Source organism: Artemia franciscana, chromosome 5 (assembly GCF_032884065.1).
Source record: "Artemia franciscana chromosome 5, ASM3288406v1, whole genome shotgun sequence".
Classification (NCBI taxonomy): domain Eukaryota; kingdom Metazoa; phylum Arthropoda; class Branchiopoda; order Anostraca; family Artemiidae; genus Artemia; species Artemia franciscana.
Genome location: NC_088867.1, coordinates 46,896,207 through 46,917,973, shown reverse-complemented (window position 1 = coordinate 46,917,973; position 21,767 = coordinate 46,896,207). Strand labels below are relative to the sequence as shown.

The 21,767-nt window shown below is 35.9% G+C and overlaps 1 protein-coding gene across 1 annotated transcript; it reads left to right on the top strand.

Moving 5' to 3' along the window:
• The first annotated feature begins 3 nt into the window (after positions 1 to 3).
• Positions 4 to 20,795, top strand: LOC136027495 (DDB1- and CUL4-associated factor 7). Its single transcript, XM_065704808.1, has 6 exons — positions 4 to 231; positions 4,374 to 4,515; positions 9,518 to 9,739; positions 11,869 to 11,995; positions 14,504 to 14,655; positions 18,504 to 20,795. The coding sequence occupies exons 1-6, from the start codon at positions 140 to 142 to the stop codon at positions 18,795 to 18,797; spliced, it is 1,029 nt and encodes a 342-aa protein (XP_065560880.1). The 5' UTR covers positions 4 to 139; the 3' UTR covers positions 18,798 to 20,795.
• Positions 20,796 to 21,767: the final 972 nt, after the last annotated feature.

The window sequence follows — 21,767 nt, the reverse complement described above, 5'->3', positions numbered from 1 at the left end:
TCGTGAAGAAATAGATATATTTGCTGCATTTATTTGTTTTAAAGGAATATGCTTGAAATAAAACTTAAGTGAATAGTTCTTTTTTGAATTTTTTACGGGAGACAGTTTATCATTGGCTTGAAGGAATACAGGGCCAATCATGACTAGTAAACGCAAAGAAATTTATAAGTATGAAGCCCCATGGACTGTTTACAGCATGAACTGGTCAGTGAGGCCAGATAAAAGATTTAGGTAAGCTACATGAAACACCAATATCTTTATTGGAAGACAGTCTAGGGTAGTGTTTTGCTTTTCTGTTAGGTTTCATGTGCTCAGATCCTTTTGTCAGGATGAACAAGGTGAATAATTTTGGTGGTAATGCATTGGGTAGGCTATATGAAACACCAATATCCTTATTGGAGGATAGTCTAGGGTAGTGTGTTGCTTTTCTGCAACACACAACACTACAGCATACCCTGTAGTTGACCAGCTAATTCACTCTGAGTTAAATAATTGAAAAACATCTATCATGCCTCCTAAAAAATGAACTGTTTTTGTAACCATAGGTGTAGAGTTACTTTGGTAAAATTCTAGTCAATTGACTTCTTGCTATCTCAGAAAGGGTTTAGGTTAGGAAAATGAAACTTTCAGGGACAAATCTACAAACAAAAGTATGTCCTGGGAAGGCATTTTGAATCAACTACTTCCACCCATTCTCCCTCTAGAGGGCCCAGACCTTTGATGAACTTTAAAAATACATGTGTTATAAAAGTGAAACCTTGAAGCATAGATCTTCTGCTTAATTAAAGTACAACAAAATTGTTTTCAGCTTCATAACTTTGCTCAATTCCATTTTATAAAATTTTAAAGATATGCAAATACATTTTCTAAATTTTGAAAAAAACATTAATATGGCTCAAAATTCTACTCAAATAACAGGAATTACATTTTCAGAACTAAAGGCAGAGAAAAAGCAACTAGTAACTGAAAATTAAAGTAAAATGTTGTTTTGTCAAACTTTCAATAGATATAGACTTGTCATGTAGACAAATTTCAGGGCCCTCTAGAGGGAGAAGGAGTGGAGATGGGTACTTTAAAATACCTTCCTGGGACATACTTTAGTCTGTAGACCCATCCCTGAAAGTTTTATTTTCCTAACCTAAACGCTTTCTGAGATAGCAAGAAGTCAATTAACTAGAATTTTATGGTAACTTCTGCTAAATTCAAATGTTAAAAAACAGACCTTTATGAGATTCTAGTCAGCCAATACCAAATGGTCTCATCCTATCCACAAACCAATCACAGTTATCTAACCTTATCTATGATTAGGATACTATTTTGAATCAGATATCTATCCAAGATTAGCTGAATGCCTAAGATTAGAGTACATAGATGCTCTCCAGAAGGAAACACATTAAATTTGGGTAAGTATTTTGCAGTTAGTATAATTGACTTACAATATAGTGAAAATACCACTCAATGCCTTTTTTATGTTCTATACAAATATTATAGTCACTTCTACTGCAATTTTTTGATATTACACCTTTTGAGCTCTTAAAAAGGACAAATTTTCAATCAATGTATAAGTTATTGTCTGTTTTTGACAAAATAGTACCACATTTTCTCAGTACCGTTTTCTTGGCTGTTTTCAACTGAATAATACTAGGCTACATTTTCTTAGTGCCAAAATTATTTATAATAAGGTTAGGCTAGGTCAAAAAGTGTTTAAATTAGAATTTGCAGTAGAAACAATTATTATATTCATAAAGAACATGGAAAAGGCATCAAATGGTATGTTCACTTCATTGGTAAGTCAATTATATAAACTTCAAAAATTTACCTAAATTTATAGCTGCAACATTTGTTGTAGCTAATCCTTATATTGCTCCAAGCTGTGATTTAAGGTAATTTAAGGTAAATGTATCATAATTCAGCTAGTATGAAAGTGAATAGGCCTATTTTACTTAATGCCTTTTTATGCTGTTCCATAATTCAGTAATTGCTTCTGGGAGAAATTCAGTTTTGAGCCCTTAAAGAGTTAAAAGGCTCTGAACAGCCAATAGTCACCAAAAGTTTAAAAACATGTTCATAAAAAAAACTGACCAGTGAGAAAAGTGGCATTTATAGCTGATTTAGGAATAGGAAAATATTATTTTGGAAACAAATATGCAAGAATTTGTAAAAAGAGCTTCAGATCCTTAAAAATAACATCAATTTTGCTAAGTTCATTTTCAAGGGATCTCTAGCTCTTTCCAAAAATTCCTACAAATTTGTTTTCATAGTAACATTTTATTATTAAGACAAAAGAAATTAATAATTATAATTTCTGTATCAGCTATAAATGACATCTTTTTTCATTAGCTATTTTTTTTTAGAATACTTGTTTTAAATCTTTTGGTTACTATGGACTGTTTTATCATTTGGGGGTCAGTTAACCTATTCAAGAGATTTTAAGAGTTCAGGGTGAAAGAACAGGTTTGAAATTAATGTTAAAAAGACTAAGTCACTGAGACTAGGAGTAAGTGAAGGTGAAAAGGTGATGTTGGGCAACAAGAAGATGAATCAAGTGGACAGGTTCACTTACCTAGGTAGTATTATTAGTGAAGATGTTAAAAGTACAATAGCCAAGGCCTAGAAAGATTGTTTATAGTTGAAAAACTTTAGAAGGATAGGATGATAAGTATGCAAGCCAAGATTTGAATATTGAAATCTGCAGTGTTGACATTGGTTAAGTATGGTTCTGAAGTGTGGGCACACTAAAAAGACAAAGGGGAATTTGCTAGATGTTTTTGATTTAAATCATTGTTTTGGGTATCTAACTGACTAACCATATGCCAAACAGTAAGCTTTATGAAAAATGAGACTCAAGCCTGTTGTCTAGGGCTATAATAAGAGAAAAGTTGAGATGACTAGGACACATTTTGCAGATAAATGATAACAATTTGCCAAGAATAGTCCTTGTTGGCCAAGCAAGAAGCAGGTTGTCCCTGAATGGATGGGAAGATGTAGCAAAGAAAGATTTAAGTGGAATGGGAACTTCATGTTTGTCTTCTCTACAATCTACAAAGCCCTTAAAATAGGGAAGCAGTAGAGATAAAAGTATCAAAACACCTGCCTGGACACAATTAAGGCTAAAAATTCATTCTTCAAGTCTTTCATTCATTCAAGATTCATTCTTCAAGGGCTATATTAAGAGAAAAGTTGAGATGACTAGGACATATTTTGCAGATAAATGATAACAATTTGCCAAGAATAGTCCTTGTTGGCCAACCATCTAAGGCCAAGCAGGAAGCAGGTTGTCCCTGAATGGATGGGAAGATGTAACAAAGAAATATTTAAGTGGAATGGGAACTTCTTGAGAAGATGTAAAGAAAGCAGTTTTCATTAGATTGGGATGGAGAAGGAGCATGTGTAGCTGTGTTGTCCTCAGGCTTGTGGGTGCTTACTATTACTAGTAGTAACTAGGTGCTTACTAGTAGTAACAGTAGTTTACTATTCACTGCTGATTGCAAATTTACTAGTAAACAACATAGCAGCCCAGTTGTTTCCTGTCCTGCCCCCTTTGCCAAAATACAGCCCTAGGCTACATAGAAGAGTTTGCTCATATTCTAATTTTCTTACTTTTTGTAGTTGAGCAAGTTCTGACATTCTTGTTTCTGTTGTTCTGTTTGTTTTTGCACTTCAAACAGTAGTTGGTTTGCACCACCAATTGAAAAAAAATGTTCTTTACATAATCTAGAGCTATATACATTAAATAGTATGAGGGCTTGAATACCATTGTGGTTGTAGCCATTAACTTTCAGCTCGCAAATCAAGCCTATATTCTCCAAATATATACATTTTATTCTAAGGATGTAAATACAGGTACATGTCTGTCTTTTGTACAATCTACAAAGCCCTTAAAATGGGGAAGGAGTAGAGATAAAAGTATCAAAACACCTCCCTGGACACAATTGAGGCTAAAAATTCATTCTTCAAGATTTCATACACCTTATAGGTGCCAAGGCTGAGGCAGTATCCCACTCCTCCCAGAAAATAAAAAGACATCAGAAAATTCAATAAACTAGAGAAATAGGCTTTCTCAAAGTTTTGATGTGACAAATTGGATTATTTGGGTAAGTTGGTTGAAATAATTTTTAGACCATCCTTTTTTTGTAAATCACATTAAAGCTCATATATTTAAATATATTTATTTATTAATACCAAATATGGTAAGCTTTCAAGCTTGTCACACTAAACATAATAAAAAGAAGTTATGACAATGCTGACAACATAATACACCCACACAAATCTATGAAAAATAACAACTACAACAAACACTGACAAATAATACTATAAAAATGATTTACAAAATTGATATATATTGAAAAATGATATATTATATATATTTAAAGATTGGCCCTTGGAAGTTTTATTGAAGAATATACAAATAAAGTACAAATTGTGTCTCTTGATGAAGATATGGCAGAATTTTCACCTAGAAGCATCTTTGATCATCCATATCCTACAACAAAGATTATGTGGATTCCAGATAGTGTGAGTTGTTTGAGATCCTCTTTTTGTATTACCCCAGTATACTATAGCTTACTATACATCTTTTAAGCAAATTAAAACCTTAAGCGAATATTTAGTGTGACACAACAGCTTATTTAGTGTGACACAACAGCTTAATCAACTTTGTTGTTCAGTCTTCTAATATATTTTAGAAATTGATATTGTTAGTTACATACATACTTACTAGTCTTTCTGTCTTATTATTCTTATATTGATATAATATCTTTTTTGGACAATGGGATGGGGGTCTATCTAAGGATCTTATGACTACTAAATAATGGCTTTGTGTATCTATTATACAGCTTAAATGTAATAAATTTTGTAAGTCTTATCTTTTGGGAGAGGAAAACTGGGTTCTCAACAAGCCCTGGCTATTCAGCTTGGAAAACATTAAAGTTATTTACTGTCCAGTTGTATTTCAATAATTACTTCATTACAGAACAACCACTTAGCGTTCTTTTTTGGATGTGTTTATATATTTTTTTTCAAAGCTTAAATGTCTTGTAAAGTTTCTAATCAGTTCAAGTTGCAAATTCTAGTCTGTTACTCTTAAATCTCTCCAAAATATATCCAAAAAGAAAATTCTGAGGTAAAAACACAACTGTCTTTCGACTTCATCTCAAAATGGTTTACATTTAACTTTTGACTTCTCAATAATTTTTACTACTGTTAATGACTCATTGAAGCACCAAGCTCCTCCCATAAAATTCTTCCTTCTAAGCTCTTCCCACCCCGTTTGGGGACGAACTGCTGTTCCTTTGGCCCTAGAGGGCTGACCAAAGAGGACAAACTTTGACAATCTGTCATCCTTCATCCACAGCACCCGTTCTAGGCATTCCAACCTTTTTCTCACTGTAGCCCTAGAAAGTGAGATAGAACCACATTTTTAATACTGTTTGATATACTATCAGTCTGACAGGTACCCAAAAAAGCCTGTAGATACTTCTTCTGGAAAATGTCTAAAAAATCCTAATTCGTTTTTTGTGCATCCATGTTTCAAAACCAACTGTCATCTCTCTAGCTTCCATTACCCTAATCTTGGTTTGTAGACCTATCTTCCTATTCTTCCAAACTTTTTTCAATGGTGAAAACACCCTGGGTTTGGGTTATTCTACTTCTTTCATCTTCACTGCATCCACCATCTTTACTAATAATACTACTTAGGTAAGTGAATCTATCCACTTGATTGATTGTCTTGTTACCCAGCTCACCTCTACACCTTCACTTATTCCAGTCTGAGCAACTTAGTCTTTTTATCATTTTCAAACCTATTCTTGTGCCGTGAAATCTCAAAACCTCCAAAAAATTCTTAGTTCTGCTTATATTTTCATCTAGGACACTAAAATCGTCAGAATATTCTTAGTCAAGGAGAAATTTGTTTTCCTATTTGATTCCACGCTTTCCCATAGTCTTTGTCATCCTTTTTAGGACAAAATCCATCAAAATTCTATAAACTGAGATAGAACGCAACCCTGCATAACTCCTAATTCAATACGAAACCAGCTACTAACCTCATTTTCTAGATTAACCGCAGCAATACCATACTAGGATAAGAGCATTGCCAAAGCTCTTCTAATGGTGAATCATACGCTGGCTCATAATCTATAAACGGAGGACTTAAGGGGTCTGAGGCACTCTTCAATTATAATTCTAAGATTGAAAATTGGTCGACGTATCCTCTCCCCTCCCTGAAACCACACCGTTCTTCTCTTAAAAGTTTATCTACATCATCTCTAAGTCTAAAAATTATCATTATACTAAATAATTTTCTTTCTACAGAAATCAAGTGAATGTCTATAGTTACCATGCTCGCTCATCATCTTGTTTACAGTGGGGTTTATTTAAAGTTTTCCTAACATTTCTAGTTATTCTCCTTTTTCAAAATTCATTTACCACACTATCAGCACCTGGGACCTTATCATTTTTAATCTTTTTAGTACTGCTACTAATTCTTCCTCACCAAATAAATTTTCCTTCACATTGGAAGTTTGAAAAACTTTTTGGTTCTTTTCTGTATAATTTTTTGTAGCTCTAATCATGGTCTAGCACATTCCAAAAATGTCCCACTTATTCTCTTTTTTCCACTCACCTCTCTTTAACTCTTTCCATATGGTTAATTGTGACTTCGTTCCTATTTTTAACTGGGACAAGTCCAGATTAACTATTTCCTTACATTTTTTTAGCATAGAATGTTTAGCTATTATGCCGTCTGGCTGCATCTTCCAGATCTTCAGCAATTTTATTCACTGCCTTTACTTCATACCTTAATAATTCAATATTTTGACGCTTTTTCTACTTTCCTTACATTCTTCTTAATTTCATATGATCTATCACTCCAATACTTTTTGTACAAGCACTTCTTTTTCTCTACTAAACTTAAAGCATTTTCCCTAATATTCCTAGCTGTGCTTCTAAATTTCTTCCTTAATACACTATCAGCGACTTCACTAACTCCTTTCCTAAAATTTTTCTATCCATCTTCTACAATGTTAATTTTATAGTACAGTTTAATATTCAGTTGTTCCATGAGAATTTCTCTCAAATACTCATCCTGAAGTCTACCAGTTACCCTTCCTAGATGTCAGCTTTAGATTAATCTTTATATGCTACTCAATGGTGATATTTACTTTTAATATCCATAGCAGCACTCCTAGATACCCTAGGATCTTGTTTTGATCCTGTTAGGGTTTGGTTTAATGATGACCACCATCTTAACATTATACTTACTGCTATACCTATGAAATTGCAGCAGTCTATAATTGTTTGTATTTCCTTTTCCTAAACCAAATTTATCTTGGCCGGGATACCATCTATCCCTATTTCTACTAACCTAGGGATCAAAATCCCGTATTTCTACCTGGGATCCTGTCTATTTGTTCCTGTTGATTTAAGCAATATCCATCTGAGTCAATACTATCTCCGTCAGTCGCTTCTATAGGAGCATATACTGCTTTGACTGAGACCTTGCAGTTTTAGTCATAGATTTAGCAACATACATTCTATAATTAATGACTGCCTGACCTAAGTGAGACTTATCAGCTTCCTTATTCATAATGAGCCCTATCCCCAGCCTATGGACCCTGTTCTTCCTGCTTATTAAATAAATTCCATTTGATTTAACTTCAGGTTTCCACCCCCTGGGATATATGTTTTTTGAAACTCCTAACATGTCTAGTTCAGAACATCTGAATTTGTCATTTGAACATTCCAAGTTGCAATTCTCATATTGATTAAATGATTGAAGCTATTATGGCCGCAGGAAAGGCAATGGTTCCCAAACCTGGGACCAGGGGCTCCCGAATAGGGACTAATAATACATCTTCTCAAATCTGCATAAAGTGCTTAAGCTGGCTTAGAACCGGAAATTCAAGCTCAAGAATTTGCTTATTAGTTAATATCTAACTAAATAAATGCAAAACTGTGATAGGTAGTGGCGTAAGTTATTAGCACTAAATATCTTCGTATGCCTGTTTTCTGATAGTTGTCTCTGTATGTGCCCACAAGCCAACCCTTAGGGAGAGGGGAAAAAAAGGTAAAGAATATGGCACTAGACCCTTAAAGTCCAAACCGGAGGTGCTGATCTTCATTTCATGGCTCTTCAGCCAGGAAGTGCAATGGGGTTTTGGGGGCCAGCCATCCTGTGCTTTCGCCAACCATATCTGTTTACCTTCCCCAGATTTCTCCATGTACCCATTTAGAGCTGAGGAAGAGGGCTTGATTTTCTTTGTTGGGCAAGGGAGAGGGGTCAAAACAGGAAGAATAATAATTCATGGACGCCACTGGGCCATATTCCTAGTGAAATTCCATGAACCAATCTCAGGAAGGACCTCCCCCCCCCCCTGGTGTGTATGCTTGATAAGATACGATTTATTTCTAAAACAAAAATCAGTAATGATAAGCTCATATCTCAAAGAAAACTTCAGTACCATCTCCCCCATAAGGCTTCATGGCCAGGAAAGAAAAATGGAGACAATGGTCATTGTATTTGTTGTTAAATGTGGCGTGCTTCTTCTGCATTGACTCATGTTCTGATGATTCAGTTTACTTTTTAGGGAGTTGGGTAGGAACTATGAAAAATGGTTTTTCAGCTGGTTGTTATCTCTTTTTATGGGGGTCCTGTGGATCAGATATCAGTATCATGAATATTTTATATTATTATTATTTTATAAAGATAGTTTCAAAGGAGTCTAGAAAAATATACAGTTCATTTATGCTGTATGCCATACATATCCTAGTTGGTCGCCTATATGGCTTTATTAAAATGGTAATAAAAAAAAACCTAATGGGTTCTCGAAGTGCACTTTTGGGCTCAATTTACCTTATTCCTTTTTGCAAAAGTAAATTTCAATTAAATTCTGCAAAAGTAAATCTCAATTAAAGACGATTCAAATGTATATAAAAGCAGATGAATTCTATTAAATATTTTAAAATTTATTTTTTGTGGTGGGGTGAGGGCTTACGTTGTTTAAATATCATGGGTGGGGGGTAACTATGTTATAGGATATTTTTCTTTTTTAATGTTTCTTGTTGAAAAAAAGTTTTATGATTTCTTACTGGAGCCAGTCCAGAAACGGGCTACCAGGATCATCCTGAGTAATAGGGAATTTCTTACCACGATGCCCTAGCAACTTTTGAACTCCAAAGTTTGGAACTCCGTTTGGGTGACCTTATCCAGAGGTTTGGCAAAATGCTGCTGTCTAACCCTGCTCACCGTGACATTTTACCACCGGAAGCCCTGACAGTCAGCTGTACGAGACAGAAGCTATAACTTGTGCCTGTGCGTGCTTGGACAAACCGCTACCAGAACTCTTTCGTCCCTTTTTTACGTCAATATATAATAGTGCATAATAACATGTTTTATATTTCGACATCAAATTAGCCATTTGAGCTACGATTGTTTTTAAATAAACCTTTCTCTATCTCTCTCTTTCAATAGCAGGCCTACCATTCTTTCAAATGTATTTATTACGCATTCATTTTTTAGAAAGGTGTTTTGCCAGACTTACTGGCAACCAGTGGCGACTATTTAAGAATATGGCGAGCTGGTGAACCCGAAACGAAATTGGAATGTTTGCTGAATAACAATAAGAACTCGGATTTCTGTGCCCCCTTGACATCCTTTGACTGGAATGAAGTGGACCCTAATCTAATTGGTACATCAAGTATTGACACAACATGCACAATCTGGGGATTGGAAACAGGGCAGGTATGTTTTACTTGGTAACTCATATGTTGTGGATCCAACTCCGCCTGTTAGGATCCTTGTCTCTCGGGGCTCGGTGAACAGTCTGTCTCAAGCCAGGAAAGGAGAAGTGTTGGGAGATAGGCTAATCCCCTATCCCTGTAAAAATTATAGATGGTTTTGGGAGCGGCAACGAAAAGCCTTGGAACTAATTTGATTTCTTTGGAAATGACTACTGACCGTTCCCGGACACGATTTTCTACAGCGAATGAACTATTTCGTTTTGCTTTTGGTTGAGATCGTCGCTTGAAGAGTTTTGGTCAAAAGCACCAGAGAGGTCGCCTTGGAAAGGCACCGTTGTCGCCTTATACGCCAGCCGGGGTGGGAAGACCCAAGTTTAAGTAAATAAGTAAGATACATTTTCTATACAGGTCTTATGAAAGACGGGAGTGGCCTGATGGAGATATCGGTAGATGTGGCATCAATTCGGAAGGGGATAGAGCCCCCTCCTGAAAATCCCCCCTTCCTAACTAGATTGTGGTTTGACTTTTTTCGGTATTTTCTTTAAAAGATGACCTTTTTTGGCACGTTCATTCAACGAATTGACAGAAATAATAAAATCAGCCCATTCCCTAGATTTTGAAAACCAAATTTTGCCCCACTTCCTCTAATGTTTGTGAATTTATGCCATTGCTTAATGAAATGGTATATTTTTGCCAAGAAGATTTTCTCGATTCTTTTTTTTATTGAAAAAAGGAGTTGGAAAGGGACCTAGAATAATTTCTCACTGTTTTTATCGAACACTTTTTTAAACTGCATATTTTCAGGACTTACAGTTACAGCTTTTACCCCAGAATATTTGTGAAATTTAAAGATATTATTCCCATGTGATCCATCTGTGAATCACCTTCGATGGAGTCAGATCCCCTCAATATATGTACGTGTAAAAAAAAAGTAAAAAAAGAGACTAATCTCGTTTATTTGCAAACTTTGAAGGGATGAATTTACGAAAATACGATCAAAGATCTTCACAAGGTTTTCTTCCTTTGGTAGCAACAAAGACTAATTTAACTTATTTTTTTGGGTGATTGGTGGGGAATTTAAAGCTTTTATCTTTTTTATCCCAGAGTCCAGAAATAAAACTAATAAGACATATAAAAACGAAAACATAGAAAACTGCGTTGATGCTTTAAATAGTTTCATCTTCGTACATTTGAGGCTGACACGGCGTAGTTTTTTCATTTTAGTCTGGACCTTATCCAGGAAAATGGGGGAGGGGGGGATGGTGTTCACTATGAAAACTAATTTCTGTGTCTCTTTGACATTTACAAAATGAAAAATGTGTTTTTCAAGAAAATGTTGAAATTTGTTAAAACACCTTCTCCCTTTTGGTAAGAAATAGATTTACTCATCACTAACACATTTAGCGAAGCTGCTTGAGGAAATTTAGAGTTTTATAAAAATGAACGTACCGGCACTTTTCTGTTATGGTAATTTCTTAATATCTGATAATTTCTGACATTCCTACAGGTTGCAAAAGTGGTTGAATCCTCAAAACTTTTATAATTTTTATTGGAAATATTCGAACAGGCTATGAACGGTAGCTGTAGAATTCGCCAAATGCACAATCGTTAATATTATGAAGCATTTCACACCTCGTAATGTCTAATTTCTTCACAAAAAAAAACCAGTCAAACAAGTTTTGCAAAAGACAAATGCATACAATCTTGTGTAGATGAACACCCTAGAAGTGCCTGATGACAAAACCGGTCGGGGTCAAAAGAAAGTAGAGCTGAATACAGCCAGTAGATTATTTCAGGGATCTCACATCTCCAAAGAGGGCTTAGAGCCTCTGTTATGAACCTAATACATTTTTTCCTATTTTCTTTCTGGCATTATTGGTACAATTTATAAGAACGCTATTGAGCCTATGAGTAAATGAAAAATATGAAAAATAACAATACGTGGGTTAAACACCAGCATTTCCACTACGTCGGCAAGTATGCAATAAGTTAATTCTATCTCGTTGGAATTTAAGAGATGTCAACTGGTGGAAAATATTTAAGTTAAATCCAATCGTATTTTCTTACATATGTATTTGTATTCCTAGTATATTTCCATTAGTTTTCTCCTGAATTTTACTCTTGTCTTAGGCCATCGGAAGAGTTGGAAATTCTGTGAATGGTCACGTGAAAACCCAACTGATAGCCCATGATAAAGAAGTTTATGATATTGCCTTCAGTCGAGCGGGTGGAGGAAGAGATATGTTTGCTTCAGTTGGTAAGATTTTGATTTATGTCGTCTTCTATACTAGGCTTGTCAATATTGAATCAACATTATTGTTTGTAGTTTAGCCCAAAGTACCAACAATACAACTTTAAGATAAAAGAATGTCGGCCTGAAAGCGCCTCGGAAGTCACGAATTTTTACATTTTAGGCAACTGTCTTTTTGCTCGTCTACAGTGACATGTTTGAAAGAAAATAATTGAATTGCTGATTTTAGTTCAATTGCAACAGAAACCTCGTGTTACTGAACCCGCGTTCAACTAAGCTCTCATGTAGCTCAGCCTCCGTGCAACTGAACCCTCTTTTAACTGAACCCTGTGCGAATGAACCCTTATGGACTAACCCTCGTTCAACTGAACCCTCTTTTACCTGAACCCCATGCAAATGAACTTTTGTGAAAATCAACCCCACTCAACTGAATCCCAAAGCAACTCATCCCTCACTCAATTCAATATTCAACCCCCATTCAGCTCAAACCTCATTCAACCTAATCTTAGTGTAATTCAACCCTGGTGTAACCGGGTACAACCTGAGTTACACCAGTTACAAACCTGGTATAGTTCAACCCCCATTTATTTCAACCCAACCTCCTTGCAATTCAGCCCTCATTTAATTTAGTCTTCATTCAGCTCACCCCCATTTAACCCAATCCTGACTGACTCAACTCCCTTTCAAATCAACTGCATTCAGCTTGATACTCCTCAAATCGGGAGCATAACTAGAAAATGCAATTCAGCCCCGAATTTCAGAGTTGACAAGAACTGACTCCAATTAAATAGCTTTTTTTGTGCCGCATCGATGTAAAACTATCCTTCCGCTTAGAAAATATCAATTTATACCCTTGTCCTGTAATTTTGAAAATTAACGTAACTCTTGATGTCTAGGGCACCAACAAAATTCAAGGTTATGGCTGCAACAATAGCTGCACCCTAGCACAGGAAAGTGTTATTTCTTGGGTGTAAAGGTTAGGAACTATAAAAGGTCTACTAATGAAATCTCCATGATCGAAAAGCCTTAATCTCGAGGTCAAAACCCCCCTCTTGAATACACCTCATCCCAATCACCTTTGCAACTAGAAAACAGAAAAAAAAAGTTTTGAAAAACTACCATGTGAAAAGAATTCTTTCAAATTTAAAGCTGACTCGTTAATGATTTGTTAATCTACAAGTGCAATTTTGTTAGCGGATGTTTTTGAGCCTGTAAAACTTCGGTTACTTCCCAAGGCTTCTCAAATTCTTTCTGACTTTTGAGCTTCTATTTGGCGCTATTTCGAACTTGTTCAGTTAAGTGGGACTAAGCAGACTCAGTTGCACCTGGGGTCAGATGCACAAGAGTTCAGTCGCTTGGGGCTCAGTTACGCGCAAAACCGCTGATAGCAAATTTCAGCCAAACTGGGTTATGTTCACACTCCTCCAAATTGTTTTAAGACCCCATGGATATGTACTTCTTGTAAAAAAAAGCTTTGTGACTTCGCTGCCCTTACTATATTGGAAAGAGCTCTCTGCGTAGGAGTTTTTCTTCTTTTTTCAAATAACTAGTTACAGTACAAAGCCACCTGTGACTAACTCAGTCCGATAGGCAGGGTTGAATCGCAGTCTCCAGTTTCTAGGGTTGGCTTCAACTGGTGGGCTACCATGAAGGAATTGTACTAGAGAAATCCATTTAATTTTATTTTCTCCGAATTTTAATTTATTTATTAAATTAAGTTACCAGATGATTATTTTAATTTAGTATAATCTTGGAAATTGTTTTAATTTAGCTGAAACTTTGTATACATGGATCTTCTTCTGAAAAATTGACGTAATGTATGTGTACAATACAATATCGTTTAGATAACTGTTTGCTGGATAACCCCGAAAGGACAACAAAAGACGCTTTTTGGCACAACCCCTCCCCCCACCAACAGCTACTTAAGACCTGACAAATATCTTCCGATTCGGCTTCATCCACCCGAACGAACTGCTAAAATAGAAGAAAGGCAACCAACAAATTCATTGAAAGTAAAATTCGTAAACTTTACTGCTTTGATTCTTTATTTTAGTTGAAACAGTATTTATTATATTTGCAAACAGTCACATTTTCATTCACATTAGAAACACTGAATTCGACCCGAAATTAGATAAAGACTTCTTAATACTGCAGAAGTAAATGTGAACTGGTTCTCCTGAATTTCCAACTCATTCCAGATGCGAAAGTAATCCCTTAGTGTAAAGATAGATGTTTGTCTAGACCGGATATCCCAAGGCCATATTAATGAAGGGGGGTGCACTGGGTTCCACCCCCCTAAATTCTTACCGGTCATTGTTGATCAAATTCATTTCTCTGATAAATCTCGGAATAAAAATTTCCAAACTCTTTTATTCATTTTACATGTCTTGGTCGTTTATATTGGGTTTAGTTTATTGAGGTACTCCTTTTGTGAGTAATTACTCAATAAATTTCTTCGTGGCGTAGGTGTTTGAATATTTCTTTGGAATTAAAACTATTTTTCTTTGGAAACAGGTGCAGACGGCTCTGTGAGAATGTTTGACTTGAGACACCTTGAACATTCGACAATCATTTACGAAGACCCACAACATACTCCATTGCTCCGATTAGCCTGGAATAGACAGAATCCAAACTATTTGGCTACTATTGCCATGGATGCAACTGAGGTTAGTCATGTCTATTTAAATATCTTATTTCGTTTTTAGTTAGCTATTCTTGATATTTAGTTCGTCCTATTTATTCCCATGATTTAGTTTTGTCAAATATTAATATTTAGTCTTATGATTTAATTTTGCTACATGTATATTAATATTTAGTTTTATTGTTTAGACTAATAGATGTCTTTGAATTTATTTAAGTAACTATATTCATTCAAATCCTACATTTCCGAATATTGACTTGTTTTCTTTATTTATTTAAAACGTATACTAATAATTGCTTGTTATATTAATTTGGAAAGAAGCAGGGAATTACAAGAATAGTGTTTGCAAAATCGATGCTATAAGCAATGTAAATAGACTGAAGTCTATTTTATTCCATGCTAGGCTTACCCCCCCCCCCCCCGCGGCTGACTGTTTTCTGCTGTGGAAATGTCCACCCCCTGGACAATCCCCCTGTGGAAAATTTCCCCCTCATAGAAAGTTATGAAGCCGAAGTGAAAGTGTGACAAATAAAAATAATGGTGTAAAAAAGAAAATATGAAATATTCTGCCCGTATTTGAAACCATAGGCAATATAAAGTAAATGATACCAGTTTACCGCCATGTGATCGATTATCCCCATGAAACGAATCACTGGGAGTACATCAATAGGTTTTCCCGTTTGAAGCACCTCAAAGCTTTTTTTAATCGATGAAATTAAAGCTTCTAGTAGACCCCCCCTCTCATATATTTCTCATATACTTTTTTGATGTTTTTCAACCGTATCACCCCTTATTCATGCCTTGAAAGTCTAATAACCAGAATGCACTTAGTGTGTTTTTATTTTGCTCAACATTCCCCTCGAATTTCCTGAAACCTAACTGTTTTTGGAGAACCAGGGTCAAATATGTCGCCTATTCCTAAAAAAAAATACCCATATGTGTAAACCACGCGCAGCTTGCACAGCTGAGGGCTCATCTCATCCTTATCCAAAGCCTAGTTATTTGACCTTTATGCTATTTTAAAAAAAAGGCTATCTCAAATTTCAATCGGATGTGTTTAGGGAGGACGGGTAAAAAGGCCATTGGAACGAGACTGGCTGCCCTCTTATCCCCTTTCAACATCCTTCTCAACATGTTAGGATAGTTTCAACTTAATACCATCAGTTGTTCCTAACATTTTGCAGATATGCCCTTTTAATAATTTGTATGCACATAGTGGCTTCTGATTTTGTTCGACATTCCATTAACTTTTATTTTAATGTTATTAACCCCTTGGACCCACCCGGATCAAATATCCCCCCGTCCTGCCTTTTGCCAATAATATATTCAACAATGGACAACTTGCATAGTTACAGTGCTTGCCGGGGTGTCTGTGGGGGATCATGTCATCCGGAAGCATAGTTATTGGACGTTTTGCCTACCCTGAAAAAATACCTTCCTCAAAAGTGTTATCGGTGTTGATGGGGGGGGGGAATGATATAAAAAAGACGAGGAGGTGTGAGTGGGGTTATTTGTTTTCCAATCACTTTTCAACACCCCTCTGAACATGCACTGAAAGTATTATCTTCATATATTCAGCCATTCCTGAGATATTGCGTAAACTTAAGTTCTTTTTATTTTGTTTAGCGTTGCTTTCAATATCTCCTGAAAATTCGCCTTAATAACCTAAGCCTTGTTGGAGACCCAGAGTCAAACATCCCATCTTTACTAAAACACAAGCTGATGTGTATACAATGAGAAGCTTGCATGGGGGGGGGGGGAGAAGGGAGTCATGTCCTCCCTGGAGACGAGCTGTTTGACCTTTAGATTATTTTGAACAAAATGCCTTTCCAAAATTTTGATTGGATGGGTTTGGAAGGAGGCCAACTAAACACGGAGAGAAGGAGAATAGTTGTCCTTTCATCACTTTTGACTCTTAAAATATGTATTAGAATTTTCAATTTTGTATCAGATGAGCACTCTCCAAAGTTTACTTCTCGATCCATTTGACAAAAAACAATAAATAATTTATCGAATCGTTATAATCTTTAGCTATAGGTAACAGCAGAAAATTGCCTCCTATATTCTATGTCTCAAATATAGGAGCAATATTCTAGAATCCCTACTTTCCTTCTCTATTTTTATTTGTTTAGATTTCCCCTCGGCTGCTCAATCTTACATGTCGAGAAAATTTTCAAGTGGGAGTGGGGGGTGGGGGAAGTATAATTCTCCCTGGGGGAATTATACGCCGAACTTTATGTTATTTTAGCTTACTCTTGGTTTGTACACGGTTGATTTTATCCGGTAGGCCAAGTAGGCCTGTTCCAATCAATGCAAAATGAAAAATGTACAGTAAAGCTGGGGGCTTATCTCATTCTTGAAAGCATAGATATTTGATCTTTAGCAATTCCGAATTTTGATCGAATGTTTTTGCGGAAGGGCAGGTAAAAAGGTCATAGGCAGGGGACTGAATGCCATTTCATCCCTTTTCAATCACCTCTTCAGCATGTTTGGATAGTTTCAACTTGCCCTCAGTTGTTCCTGAGATTTTGAAGATATACCCTTTTAAAAACCTTTATACACATGGTATCTTTTGATTTAGTTCAAAATTCCAGAAACTTTCGCTTTAATACCATTTCTCTTTGACCCATCCTGGATCAAGTATCCCCGCCCCCTAATTAAAATGATTGCCGGAAGGGCTACAGGGAACCATGTCAGCCCCGGAGGAATAGTTATTGGACCCTTTCCCTATTCTGAAAAAATGTCTTCCTCAAAATTGTGATCGGTGTCGATTGGGGGAGGGGACTATAAAAAAGTTGAGGTTTGGGTGGTGTTGTTTGCCTTCCAATCACTTTCAACACCGCTTTCAACATGCCCTGAAGGTTTTAACTTCATATACTCAGGCACTCCTGAGCTATTTCTGATGGACTTTTTGGCAACCAGCATGCATTTAGCTTCTTTTGGTTTGGTCTGACGTGATTCTCAACATCTGAAAGTTTCACCTTAATAGCCTGAGCGTTGTTATAGACTCAAGATTAAACATGTCACCTTTCTTAAAAAAAAGCTGATGGGCAACTTGCATGAGTGGGGAGGGGATCTTTCCATCTCTGGAGCTAGAGTTATTTGACCTTTGGATTATTTTGAACAATATGCCTATCTAAAAATTTGATAGGATTTGCTTGGGGGAGGCCAACTAAAAATGACTCGGGAAGGAGACTAGTTGCGCTCTCGTTCCTTTTGACTCTCAAAAGGCTTATTAGAACTTTCAATTTTGGATTGAATGTGCTCCCTCCAAAGCATCTATTATCTCCGGCTCTATACGAAGCGTCTATGAAAAAATTAATAAATAATGCATTGAACCCTTATGTCCCTTTTTCTATAGGCAACAGTAGAGCGCTGCCTCTGATATTCCACATATATTTTGGAATACATTTGACGATTTTCCTGTAGAGTGGTTGGGGGGAGGTCATGGGGATGATGCACCGAACTTTATATTATTTAAGCTCACTCTTGATTTTTACATAGTTGGTTTTATCCGGTAGATCAGGTAGACCTGTTCCAATCTATACAAAACGGGAAATATTCAATAAAGTTGAAGACACGAGAGTGGGGGGTCACTGAAGTTTCTCTGGACTTTCATTTAATGTTTTCTCGTCAGGTTTTGATATATTTTTAGGCTTTTGATGGCCTATTTATTGCATTTTGAGGACCATAGAACTCCTCGTGGATGTCATGGGTGCTTCCCATGTTACAGGAGAATCTGACATATACGGTATTGCTTAACCTGACATTGGACGAAATGCACACAACTTAGTTAGTTTATGGATTTACCCCAAATTGTGTCACCGGGCTTATATGCTTAAAAATAAGTAACACCTTCCACACATTTTTCAGGTTGTGATATTAGATGTCCGAGTTCCATGCACTCCTGTAGCCCGATTGAACAATCACAGAGCCTGTGTAAATGGCATTGCCTGGGCACCACATTCGTCGTGCCACATTTGCACCGCTGGTGATGATCATCAAGCACTAATCTGGGATATACAACAGATGCCACGAGCCATTGAAGATCCAATTTTAGCTTATACTGCAGCAGAAGGAGAGATAAATCAGATTCAGTGGGGCCCAACTCAACCTGACTGGATTGCTATTTGTTACAACAAATCCCTGGAAATATTGAGGGTTTGAATGCTGTGTTGCCACTGTTGTGTGTTGCCACAATTTACATTTGCTGTAAGGGTACTAGACGTACCTTTGGAATTTAAAAGAACAATGGCATGCTCTTTTTTGAAATCACTTTGATAGTGTTGTCATTATTTTTGATTCATGAAAAAGTTGGCGAAATTTGGGTTTGCATACTGTCTGAACTATTAAATTGATCTTGCCTGCTGATAAACATACAGTTTGTAGATGCCAAGCTTCATAAATGGATCATGCCTTACCCTTATTATGAAATTACTTTGATAGAGCTGTTAATATCCTTAGTTTCTTAGATAAGTTGACTTGCGAAGGATTTTCAGACTATGTTTGAACTGTTGTGCTGCTTGGTTCCGTTTGTATTTACATAGTTAATAAATGTTACGATCCAAAAACGAAGTGTACTTTGTCATTAGAACGGAATTTGTCATCATAATTTACTGAACAATTTGAACAATGAAGAGTTTAGATTCTACGCTCAGTTTGTAGATGTATGGCTTCTTGAAGTGGGATTTTTCCATACTCTCGTATATATTTATCAATGTATTAATGTATATTTATCGATGCAGTACTATGTTTATCGATGACTGTATTTTTTGCCTGAATTTTTGGTGTGTTTCAGATCTCAATTATCAGCAATGATAAAATTAATCACATACAGTTGTTATCTCTTTTTTTAAAAACAAGATGACGATCCAAAAGTATTCTTGTCTTTTTAAGTGTAGAAAATAACACAGTAATTGTGGACACATTTATATTTATAAAAAGTTGCTACAGTAGTATCAATTTGGGGACGGGGTGCCTCCCTAGATATTTTGCCACCTCCCGTCGTAGATTTTGAAAATTTTCTGTTTTTGGTTAAATTTATTTAAGATATCGTTATTGGTATTCTCATTTTAGACATTAACAAAAATGACGATATCTACCCCCTTAGATTTTGAAAAGCACATTTTGTCCCTCCTATTCAACATTTTTGTGAATTAATCATATAGGAATTCGAATAAATCGCAACCCATCAATTTAGGATGGAGGTAATATTTCAGTGTTCATTAAGAGTGTTCAGTGTTCATTAATGATGCAGGGTGCCTTGAACACTATTAATTTTTTAATTATTAATTAATTAATTAATTTAATTATTTAAATTTTTAATTATTATTAATTTAATTATCAATTTTTAATTAATTTATTAATTAATTTTTGCATTTTTGAGTTCCGTTCATGCTGCCCCTCTTTCGATATCTATTATGTGTGTAGAACAGTTCAGTGCTCCCCAGAATCAATCATCATTAACAGGGAGTTACTGTGTTTGCTCTATTCTTGGCATTGTTATTGTAGGAGGAGTGAGCTTGTTTTATTCAATTTTAGAATGAGTGGGTTGGTGCGCTGGATTCGGAATCCTGTGTCTGAGAGGACGTGGGTTCGAATCCCGGTGTACCCAATTCTTCAGTTTGGGACGGGGGTCAGTGGCGTGATCCTGTAAGCTTAGCCAGAGTCGACCCAGCTCTGAATGGGTACCTGGAGAAATCCGGGGAAGGTAAACAGGAAGGGTGTGCGAAAGCACAGGTTGGCTGGCCCCCAACCCCCCATTGCACTTCCTGGCTGAAGGGCCAAGAAACGGAGATCAGCACCGCCGGTACGGACTGTAAAGTCTAAATGCCGCATCCTTTACCTTTTTTTTTTTTTAATTTTAGAATGATTTCAAAGACTAACAGTTAGTGTTAATATGGAACACTTTTGGAGTGTTCGTCCGTGTCTCGAATACAGGTGGATAAATGCTTGTCATAGCTTATGAGGTAGTACCTGCAGTTGTAGAGTCTCATACTTGGAAAGTACCTGTGGCATGCATGGAGTGAATGATTTCTTGCTTAGTATCTTAATTTTTAATACCACCTTAAATATTTTGAATTTATGTGCTTATTTATTGTAAAATGTTGGTATTTTGTTATTGTTTTACATTGACAATTAAAATATTAGATTTTGTAATAAAAATACTTTGGCTAAAATCATATATTAGCGTTTTAACTAACGCGATTTTTCAAATTCTTCTGGGCCGTATTTATTGAATTCTTAAAAATAATATTTGTAAGTCTAATATATAGTTGTTTCGTTTTTTTATTATAAACCTGTCCCCCTTTTTTTGAAAATTGAGGTGGTTCTCGCCCAATTAACTCAAACTTTAAAATGTTAACTGCCAATTCTAACTTGACGGAACTTTATTTGTCTCTTATTTGCAATGACTTTTTGCTTGTTTCACATCTTATAGTTTTTTCAGACTTTCTCATTTTTTGATTTTCAAACAGGTCCCTTGCTCAGAAGAACTGAGCTTCCCATATTAGAATAGAATAGAATTTATTTATTCACTATAATAGCCGGAGCTAGCATTAGCATGTCATGACAAAAATAATTGGTACCTTCAAAAACACTCAAAGGAATGAAATATTAATCAAACACATAATAATCAAACACTAAATATTAGTCATGTCAATATTATTTAAATGACGGGTAAAATATGGGACAAATGATTTACAATATCTCTCAGTACTATAGGCTGAGTAAATCAGTAACTTTGGACAATTCTTTTTTATTTTTCGGAGTCTAGTAACTGGTCCTTCAGTTGGGGGGCTCTCAAGGTTGGGTAGTAGACAACAATGAGTTAGGGAATTCAAACAATTTAGTCCAAATCTATAAGTTAAGCCATGTCTACGACTATCAAGTGAGTCCAAATTGAGTTGTTTCTGTGCATCCTCGTATGCTGAGTAGTTTTGTCCAAGTATAATTTTTACAGCTCTTTTTTGTATCGTCTCAGGTCTATCTGTTTGATCTTTTGTCAATCCCGGATGCCAAGCAGGACATGCATACTCAAGAGAAGGTCTAACATAGCTGCGGTATACAGACTTTAAAACCTCAGTTTGCATACCAAATCTTTTTAGGTTGGAAAATGAATAAAAGCGAGGTGCCTTT